At 41.7% G+C, this 11,438-nt stretch overlaps 1 protein-coding gene across 1 annotated transcript in view; it reads right to left on the reverse strand.

Annotated features, from left to right (window-relative positions):
* The window catches only part of Itih6 (inter-alpha-trypsin inhibitor heavy chain family member 6), a 30,213-nt gene that overhangs the window by 16,530 nt on the left and 2,245 nt on the right, over window positions 1–11,438 (reverse strand). The window contains 2 exon segments of the mRNA XM_028772621.1: window positions 655–902; window positions 3,192–3,302. Coding sequence (XP_028628454.1) covers window positions 655–902; window positions 3,192–3,302 — 359 coding nt within the window.

The following is an 11,438-nucleotide window of genomic DNA, read 5'->3' on the forward strand; positions in this document are numbered from 1 at the left end:
AGCCTTCAATATTTATTGTTAATGATCCACTTTCCATCTACCTGTCAAACATTACTTCTTCCTTTCTGTCTTTCTGTCTGTCTCTCTCTCTCTTTCTTTTTCTTTCTTTCTTTTTTTTTGGTTTTTCAAGACAGGGTTTCTCTGTGTAGCCCTGGCTGTCCTGGAACTCACTCTGTAGACCAGGCTGGCCTCGAACTCAGAAATCCGTCTGCCTCTGCCTCCCAAGTGCTGGGATTAAAGGCGTGCGCCACCACTGCCCGGCTCTTTCTTTCTTTCTTAAAAAATAAAGTCTCACTGTCTAGCCCTGGCTGATCTAGAAGTCACTATATAAACTAAACTGGCCTTGAACTCACAGAGGTATCTGCTTCTGTCTCCTGATAGCTGGGATTAAAGGCATGTGCTACCATGCCATGTCTGTTAATAATTTTAATAATTGAATATATACTTTTAGAAGCTTCTATTCCATGCCAAGTTCATACTAACTTGAAGAATTGGGCAGATTTGAATGGCAAATATCTCAAACTCTAAGCAAGCCCTCTTGTCTTTGATTTGGGAAGGAAATTGGTAGAGGGATATTACTGTCCCACAGAATGTTTAAGATCTCCATTTAAAGAATGGCAATGTCTTTGGCATCTCATAGCACTGCCCACATACTTGTTTGGTTGTTGGTAGACACTCGGCTTGTCCTCAGTGGAGGTATGTGCACATAGGCGATGCCTGTCCTTTCGGATACAGTGATTTCTACATTCAGCTTCCTCACCAACTGTCCAGGTCTCAGGCTTACCACCAACTGGTACCGGCCCTGGTGTCGCTGTAGCAGTTCTTCATAGGCCAGGGCAAAAGTCACCTTTGTGCCTGCTGCCAGCCTAGTGGAGATTCGAAATTTTTCTGATTCCCGGTCCCTGGGCAAGAAGTAGAAATGGATAGGAAGGGTGTTGGATTTCCTGTGGTGTAGGGAACAATTGGATGGCGTGCTTCTGCTAACCCTCACCCTTAACCAATGGACCTGATCAGGTCTCAGATAAGTCTCTGGGTCACAGTCAATCATGCAGGCATCCATGCAGCAACCTCTCTTCCTCCTTCATCCCCTCTCCTGAACATTCTACTGGGAAAATAATCTCAAAGGTAGCTCTCTCCCTTATGGAAATGTGGTTGATAAAAATCTGAATCCAGATTCAACAAAAGGAGTTTTCAGCTTATGCAAACAATGCCTCTCTGCCTTTAAATAGTCCCTTAAACCTGCCTGATCCCAGTGTTAAACTGTGTTTGTTTATGTGGCCAAAATCTAAAGTATTCATTCCTGTAAGATGAAACTCTCTTAGAAGCTGAGAGGACTCCATAAAAAATATAATACTTATACCAGATGAATGGAACTCATTTAAGAAATAAGAGTCAATCTAGACAAATCTCACTTGTTAACCCAGGCCAGAATGACAAATACTATCATTTATCTCTCACATGTAGATCGTAACTTTAAATTTGAAGATATCCATGTCTGATTTAAAGTGTCTGTAAGAAGTCAGGAAGCCAGAAAGTGCCCATGAATGTGGGGGAGGAGCAAGAGGCCTTAATGGGATGAGTAGAACATACATAGTGTGAAGGAATGGGGGTGGGGAAATACTGGTGTCTAAAGTTTTAAATGGTAATGAGAGTTGGAGTATTGGGCAGTTGAGTATACAGGGTATGGGTTAACCAAAATTAACAATGTATGAAGAAGCCTTATGGAAAGCTATGACTTTGTTAGCTAATTTAAAATATCATTTTTAAAAGGAGCTTTAATGGAGGCACCCTACCCTACAGAGGTGGAAATGTTACTCCCAGAACTCATGTGTTATAAAACTAAAATCATAATGTGTCCTGTGCCGTATCTCCTTGTGAATTGTTGTTCAAGGTGGCCCCAGAAGTCCCCAAATAATATAGGCCATTGCCATTTCTTTGTGTTGCCCACTATAGAAAGACAGGCAAACCCTATTGCTGAAGATGTCACACACTTTTGTTGCTGGAAATAGAAAAAAAAACTTACCAAGAAACTTCCTTCCTGCTAACTAGCTTTTCTAGTGCTGGAAGGTATTATCTAGGATACTTAAGGAGAAGATATATCAATGGTTTTTCCCAGAGCTGTACCTAGCACACTACAATATCTGCTTACCAGGCCAGATGTGTAATAGTGGTATGAGTGTTCTAGGGATAACCAACTACTCTCTGGTTAGATTGAGGCATGCTTCACAGGAAGAATTTCATGCCTAGTACCAAAAACCCTAGTCAAAAGTATATGGCTAAGGAGGTCACAGGCCCTAAGAAAGAACCCACCTATTACTGTTTTACTAAATGGTCTCAAGTTTGATCATAAATCTTCTTTTTGGTTAGTGAAGGGACTCAAAACTGATCAAAATGCTGAGAATAAGTGAATCATCCCTAAATAAGACATCTATTTTGCCTACTCTGGCGCCCACTCTGAGGTAACATCATGGAATAGGGGTCAGAAAGAATGCAAAACCTAAAGAATGGGAACTCATGAACTCATGGCAGCTATAATTATCTGAACAAGACCTGCACAAGATGGAGCTAACCAAAGTCCTAGCATGAAAAGGGGAAAGGGCCCATGAGATCCTACTCTTCACTGAAGAGCTAGTTGATGGTTTCTGTGGGTGTGGGAAAGTCTTCTTTATTTGGAAGATATAGTCACTGGTAGATTGCCATGCTCCAGTAAGTGGCCCACACTCACTTGCTAACTGAACGGAGACCATTATAAAGAAACAAAGGAAATTATATGCAGTTGGGAGGGGATGAAATAAAGGGGTATATGAGGGGTTGGATGGAGGATGAGTCAGATATGATCAAATTGCATTGCATACAGGTATGGGATTCTCAGAGAATAAATAAAATATATTAAAAATAAAAAGAGGAGAGAAAAACTCACTTGAATATAATCTTCCCCTAAAGCACCATTAAGCTTCATCTTGCTAGTGGAAGAATGCTAGAATTAGGGAAGTAAACCTCCACTTATTAAACATCTACTGTTATAGGCTTTAGATTTTACTGACTCACACAATCTTGATGTAAATCTATGAAGTAGAAATAGTTTTCTTCATTTTACAGAAATAGAGAATGAGGTCCAGAGAGAAGGTACATCTTTCCTGGCCATACAGTTAAGATGACTTAATCACATTTCAGATGAGATAGAGTCTTACCTGATGCCTACATGAGCAGCCGTCTTTCCTTGCTGATGGGCTTTCTCATACATTTTCTTTGCCTGGTGTTTTTCTTTGATTTCTGCAACATAGATTTTATTGTCGATGGCCCTGATGGGATAGAGAAAAAGAAGAGATAGCGAAGTCAGACAAAGAAAAACAATGGTCAAAAACAGAAATAAAAGAGAGGAGCAGGGGGGTGGGCAAAGAAAGAATAAAACGTTTCATTAAACTCAAAATAGAGTGGGAACAGTTAGTGGCAGTGAGAGTGAGACAAAAGAGGTGACAATGTTCTCCTAAAGTCTGTTTGTCAATTGGGGGAAAGAAAGACCACACAGCATCAGGGATACCAGGGTTGCAGTTTTATGTTTCTTAAAGCATTGACGAATGTTTGTCTTTTAACACACAAAAATATTTTTAGTTGTAACATACCCGAACGTTTTTATTGTAATTGTTGTATATTTGCTATAACATTTGTTTTTTAAATAAAACACAACAAGCTAAGCATGGTGGTGCAGACATAGAATCCCAGCATTTAGGAAGACAAATTCAAGGTTCCTCTTGACTATCTATATAGTGAGTTCCAGGCCAAGAGATTCTCTCCTCCACCCCGTGTGTGTGTGAGTGTGTGTGTGTGTGTGTGACAACACATTAGATAAATAATATTGTGAATGATATAAATGGTTAAAAATTGTCAGTGACTCTTTTATTGTGGTCCCTGGGCTCAGTGTGAAGGTTGGCTATGAGTATCTGCATCTGTCTTAGTCAGATGCCTGCAGAGCTTCTCAGAGGATAGCCATACTAAGCTCCTGTCTGTGAGCACTTCAGAGGCAAAGGGGAGGGGGATGGAATGGGTGGTTTGTGGAGGGGAGACTGGGAAGGGGGACAACATTTGAAATGTAAATAAATAAAATAACCAATTAATAAAAAATAATTGTCAGTGACACAGGCCCCAAAGGACATGAACTGGTTCTGACCTGAATGGCCCTTCCCTGAATGTACCAGATTGTGTCCTGCAAGTTTCTAAAGGAGGGAAGCAACCAGTAGTCCTACTCAGCTAGGATTCCTATGAACCACAGCAATGACCACTAGAAAACTACCAGGGCTAATGAAATCATGGTTCTTGGAGAACATACAATTGCCTCTTTACTAAGCCAGCATAACTCCTAAACACAATCTAAACATTTATCCTTATACCAACATATAAGTGTAGCTCTAACCCCTCATCAAGGAAACTTCTCTTTGCAACAGATAACCATTACAGAAAACCACAACCAATCAAAATGCAGAGTTGTACAGCCCATTCCCAACTGCTATATCTATAACACAACTCCTATACCTAAGGCTCAGGGATCATTGCAGAAGAGGAGATGGAAAGATTGTAAGAGCCAAAGGAACATGAAGTTTGTTGTAAGATTGTATTTCCTAGGATGTCAGAGAAGCTACACCCTCGAAGTCTCAACAATATGGCTAAACATGACCTAAACAAGGAAGAAACCAGCAGATATTTTAACATGGGAGGAGGAAAAGCCATGAGGCCTCAACCTTATACAAAGAACTACTGACAACTAAGAAATAATGAAAGTGGAAGAAACAGGGTTTAATTTCAGCTTATAAAGTTTAAGTCATGCTCCATCAATGAGTGTAGTCAGGACAGGAACTGAAACAAGGCAGGAACCTGGAGGCAAGAGCTGATGCAGAGGCCATGGAGGGATACTGCTCACTGCCTTGCTCCCCATGGCTTGCTCAGTCTGCTTTCTTATAGAACCCAGGAACACCAGCTCAGAGATGACAGCACCCACAATGGGCTGGGCCCTCCCTCATTAATCCCTAATTGAGAAAATGCCCTTACAAGCTTGCCTACAGGCCAATTTGTTGGGAGTATTTTCTTAATTGAGGTTCCCTCTTCCAAGATGACAGTGGATTGCATGAGGATGACAAAACAATTAACCACCACAAGTGACCCCTATTCAACATGACATACAAATACATCACTATAAAATCATAACCTTTTATTTCTTGTTTATCCCCAAGATCTAGTGCTAATATCACAATATAAAACATAGAACAACTTTAAAAGTCTCACATTCTTTGAAAATTCAGACATTTTTTTAAAAAAGTTCAGCATCTTTAAGATATCCAAAGTCTCTGTAAAAATCCAAAGTCCCTAGGTGTAAGCTCTCGTAAAATAAAAAATAGGTTGCATACTTCTTGTTCCAAGAGGGAAGAACTAGGTAGGACATAGTTACAATCAAAGCAAAAGCAAACTCCAACAGCACAAAAAGTCCAACATCTGGACAAACTCCCGGGCTTCAAAGTGCCAAGGAGTGGGCAGCTCCACTTCTGCATCTCTGACATCTGCAGTACACAAAGCTGGTCTCTTAGGGTCTGGCCAGCTCCACACCATACTCGACACTGCCTTTGTTTATCATCCTATAGTCCTGGCACCTCCAATGCTCTGGATCTGCTCTACAACTGAAGTTTCATCTTTGTCAATGGCCTCTCCTGGCTTCTTACAGTACCAAGCCTCAGCTGCTCTCTGTGACCCTATCACAATGTCAAAAACAGCACTACATAGGGGAGTCTTACACATTACCAAGCCTGGCTATCAGCTTGCAATGCAGCCTTGGAGTTCCTGGACCACAGCTTCTGTGTGCTGACACCAAGGAAATACTTCCCACAAGATCTCATCTCAGTGATGCTGGTCTCTTATTAATCACTGTTGATTCTTTAACTAACCAGCATTGATTGTCCCAGGAAAGCAATGTTTTCATTTTAAGGATACTGGTCTCTTGTTAATCACAGCTGATTTTTCAGGCCCAGTTTCACTGATGAGAAACCAAAGCTTCTCAATTCAAAATATACAAATAGCCCGATAAAGTCTTTGCTTCCCTAGGAAACTTGACAATCCAAGTCTCTATCATTACACCGCTCTAAGCACTCTTATTTTCCGTGATCCCACAGAACAGCCCATTAGACTCTAAGCACTCAACAGCTTTTCCAGTCCAAAATTCCATAGTCTCCTCCCCGAAACAACATGGCCAGCTCTGTCACAGCAATACCCCATGAACCTGGTATCAATTTCTATTCTCGTTTGCCTTCTGCTTTGTGATAAATACCATGACCAAATGCAACTTGGGAAGGTAAGAGTTTATTTCAGCTTAAAGCTTCCAATCATGAAAGGAGGTCAGGACAGAACTCAAACAGGGCTGGAACCTGAAGGCAGGGGCTGATGCAGAGGCCATGGAGGGATGCTGCTTACTGGCTTGCTCAGCCTGCCAACCTTGGAATGGCACAACCCACAAAGGGCTGAGTCCATCCATATCAATCATCAATCAAAAAATGACCCACATGCCTGCTTATAGGTCAATCTGTTGGAGCCGTTTTCTCAGTTGAGGTTCCCAGATGAGTCTAGCTTGTGTCAAGTTAACAAAAGAACTATTTATCACACCTACTAACTGGGCTCCATTTTTAAGCTCTTGCTCTTTATAGATGGATCTCATAGCTTTAGAAATATCAATTAATCTTTGTTTATTTGAGACGGGGTCTTACAACATACCATTGGCTGGCCTGAACTTACTATGTAGATCAGGCTAGCCTATAGCAACAGCTTTTTGAGACAGGGCTTCACTATGTAGCTTAGTTTAGCCTTGAACACACTATGTAGCAACTTCTTGTCTTTTTTTGTCTTTTACTTTTTTGTTTTGAGCAGGGCTTACTCTGAAGCTCAAAATGCCTTGAACTTAATATTCTTGGCTCTAGCTTTCTATAATTTTAAAAATTAAAATTATTTTTAACTTATACATAAAAGTATATAAGGTAAAATGCTTACCTTGCAAGTACAAAGACCCGAGTTTAATCCCCCATATCCAAGTTTAAATAGACAGGGCACTGCCCTTCTCTGGCTGCAGCATTCAGTAGAATGGGCCCTGTACCTTGCCTAGGCAGAACAATAGAGCTGTCCCTGATGTGAGGTAGCCTGAGGATATGAGATTGGGAGAGCTGGCTTTGTCCCTTGCTGGTTCCTGCAGGCATTGGATGAGCTAGCCTGGAGCAACGCTGGAGAGTTTTTCAAGTGATATGGGTGCGGTTTGGGAGTGCTGGCCAGCTGACCAACTCAGCTACCAACCAGGCCCAGATCCATGGGTTTGAGTTGTTATCACCCCAACACCTACTCCATCTATGAACTGCTGGAGCGTGTGAAGGAGCTGGTCCCACAGATCCAATGCTGCAGGATCTCCATGTCACAGGTCAACAACAGGATATCTGAGAGGAGTCGAAGTGAGGATCCAGTATTGATAATGTAGCAGAAGCCAGAGGCCTTGAACCAGGCCAGTGACTCATTGTAATGAACACTTTCAAGCAAAGAAGTGTGGAAAAAAGGGTATAGTGTGGGACACACTGTGACACACTACAGCTTCTATGATGCGGGTTTTTGTTGTTGTTGTTATTTTGAGTACAGAGGGCAGGTCTGAAGGGATGGTGAGATGAGCGGGATTGGGGTGAATGATGTGAAATCCACAAATGCTCAATAAAAAATTAAATTAGGAAAAAAAAGACAGAACATGGATAGTGAGGCATTCTTGGACTGCCAGAACTGGGGAGGTAGAAAGAAGTGGATTTCTGAGGCTCACTGGCCAGCTAGTCTGGCTTACTGGTAGGTTCCAGGCCAGTAAGAACTTCTCTCTCACTCACTCTGTCTCTGTCTCTGTCTCTGTCTCTGTCTCTGTCTCTGTCTCTGTCTCTCTCTCTCTCTCACACACACACACACAATACATGGTACTGAGAGACAACCTGAAATTAGCCCCTAGACTCCACGACTCCACAACACATGTAAGCACACTTGTACACACACACACACACACACACACACACACACACACACAACCATCAAAGTTATATGTACCAATGATATCCATGTGATACATGTATACTTGTGTAATGTTTAAATCCATATAAAATTGTATATTCTCAAACATTTACCATTTGTGATGAAACTTTTAAAATCCTTTCTTTTAGCCGTAGAAGCATACAGTGCACAGTTGTTACTAACACTGTGTGACAGTACCCTAGAGCTTGCCGTTCCTACCTAATTGTGATCAGATTTCCCCATCTCTTCCCCACCCCTACCAGTCTTCAAGACTCATCATTCCACCCTCAAGTTCACAAAACTAACCATCTAGATTCCACAACACATGGAAACATGCACGTATACATACATACAGAAATCCATAAAAGTTGTAGGTACTAATGATATCCATGTGACACTTGTATACGCTGTGTAAAATATACATGGATATATCATGTGAGTGATATCATGTGGTATTTGCCTTTCTGTGTCCGGCATACTTCACTTAGCATAGTGACCTCCCCATCCATCTATTTGGCAGTGTTTGAGAGTTTGAAACATCTTTAAAGTTATTTTATTTTATGTGTATGAATGCTTTGCTTGTATATACGACTATATGCTATATACATCCTTGGATGCTTTGCTTGTGTATATGACTATATGCTATATACATACTTGGTACCTGGAGAGGCCAAGGAGGTTATCTGATCCTCTGGAACTAGTGTTTCAGACAGTTGTGAGCTGCCATGTGGGTGCTGGGAATTCGACCCAGGTTCTTGGATGAGCAGACAGTACTCTTAGCTGCAAGTCAGCTCTCTAACCACAATTTGAGAGAGTTTTATTTGTTGGTTGACTTGTTTTGAACACCAAGTTTTGTTCTACTTCAGGCTGGCCTTGAACTTTCCATCTGTCTGCCTCTGCTTTCCCAAACTGGTATTATAGGCACCTGGCTTAAAACCAAAATTAAAACAAAAACTATTTTATTTATTTATTTTTTTGTGATACTGTCCAAGCTGGCTTGAGCTCCTAGTATTCTATCCACAGCCTTTTCTATGCTGGGATTTGAGGCATAGACCCAGCCCATTTATGCAGTCATAAGTAACATGACTTCCTTTCTTTTTATGGTGCATTTAGGTATCCATTCAGCAATTAGATCCTTAGGTCGTCTGTAGTTTCAGCTACTTTGTATAGCGTTCCTTGCTTTTTTTTCTTTTTTTTATCTTGTTCAGCACGCTCTTGCTCCAGAGCCTTGATAATTATGCTTCCTTTTGCCTAGAATGTTCCTCTTCCAGATCTTTGTAAGTCTTCACAGCACTCTCTTTAGGTCTCTGTTTAATGTCACTTGATCTTTGATAACTCTAGACTAGTACCTCTACTCAATCTCTGTCTCCTTTGTTCGCCTTGCTTCTTTTTTTTTTTTTTTGCTAACACTTCTCATAGACAGACTGATATGTGTGCTTTTCTGTTTCCCATGTCTTATTTCCTCTAGGAGACTGTGAGCTCCTTGAGGATAAAGAAATGTCTGCCTGCTTTGCTGCTCATGCATGGACTGCAGCACTCACTTGATCATTTCATAATGGGCAACCAAGAAGGACAGTAAGAAAAGTCAGAGCTCATTTCATGGAATAGTGTATCAAAGAGAAGGGGCTTAGAGAAAGATGGCAAGAGAATCCAGGGCTTTGAACTCAAGACCCAGTGAGCTCGCATGGCAGCAAGGAATGTAAAGTGTTGGATAAAGCTCACACTGGGAAGGAACGGATAGGTCAGAGTTACCTTTGAACTGTGAGAATGTGGTGTCCTAGAGAACATTAATATAACTCCGTGGGAGGCAAGAACAGTTGTCTCCATTTCAGAAATGGAGCAGCTAGGACACAGATAGTAGCAGCTTCCAGGAACGCTAGGGGAAGATATACAGCTGGCAGGAGTGTTTTGAGGCAGCTGAAACAGTATTGCTGAGGCTTGGCTAGTGTGGGGGTGGACAGTGCTGGCTGGGCCTCAAGGTCTCTTGGGGGCTGGGGTGGTAGGGTGGAGCGACTCTGGCAGTAGCACACTGGGGCCTCTGTGTGTGTGTTGCCTCCGGCCAGCATACTTTCCACAGAGTCTGCCCAGGGACATTTCTCCAGCCTGCTTTGCTTAATTTTTTATAAATCCTTTTGGTGTTTTTTTTCCTACTGAAATGAACCCACATTCTGCCTGTTGCTAGGTCTTTACATCACCTGACTGCCAACTGCTCAGGTCACCCCCATACTTCATATCATACCTGGGACTTGATTGTTTGGGGACTACTTTTATTCTTGTATTTGGTTCTTTTGGTCTCCTACTTGCAAGGATCTTGGTTCCTTCAAGTCTTACCAACTTGGAAATCCTGTTGCAGGGAAGTATTCTTCCATTATGGTCAGTTCTTCTCCTCTATACTGACTTCACCTCAATCACCGCTTCACAACCTATCTACTCTCAAGGCAAGGCCAGGAGGTTCTTGATGACATGGCCTGGGCTTAGGACTGTAAAGATTGTTTATAGCATAGGAGCCTTCTCCTCTATCACTGGGGTAACATCAGCAGAGCAAGGGCAGAAATTCTGTTTGGGTTGGACTCCCTAATCTAACTTTGAGAGTGTCTCCAATCAAAGACAGAAGTCCCCTCTCCTTTTGTCCCCTTGACGAAGGATGTCATGTAGTCAAAGCTGGCATTGAACTTGAACACACTATAATATAGCTGTGGATGATAACCATAAATTTCTGCTCTTCTTGCATCCACCTACCAAGTGCTGGTCTGACAGGTGTGTGCCACAGTAGCCATTTTATGTGGTACTGGGAACTGGAGCCAGGACTTTTTGGTATACAGGAAAACATTTGACTGAAAAACATCCCCAACCCCAGAAGCCTTTTTCATAACTCAGACTAAGAGTTCTTTCATCTACATTTCTTCATCTCTTCCCTCATTCATCATCTCATCCATCGCCTGTCATCTAACCAAACAAAACTGAAAAAAAAAAGAGACAATGTCCATTCATACTTTCACCATAAACAGGTTGTTTCTCCCACTAATGGTCTCTTAAATTCCACCATCATGTTCTTGTTCCTTGTTCTAATACAGGACCCTTCTCTGCTTCCCAGCTTTCTGACTGGCTCTTCCAGCCTACCCCTGATTCCTCACTGTCACTCCTTGCTTACCACATTGCCATATTTCTCTACTAAGGGGATCAGCTTTCTCTAAAGTGGGACACACATATCCCTGGGGATGCTGGGGACAAATCAAAGGGGGAATGGAAGAATATTAGTGTTCTATCTATAGAGTTTTCCATTATTCTTTGATGACTTACACGGATATTTCTCATAGTATATATCTGTTCTATAGTATAGTATAGTATAGTATAGTATAGTATAGTATAGTATAGTA

Source organism: Grammomys surdaster, unplaced genomic scaffold (genome assembly GCF_004785775.1).
Source record: "Grammomys surdaster isolate TR1022 unplaced genomic scaffold, NIH_TR_1.0 216, whole genome shotgun sequence".
NCBI lineage: Eukaryota > Metazoa > Chordata > Mammalia > Rodentia > Muridae > Grammomys > Grammomys surdaster.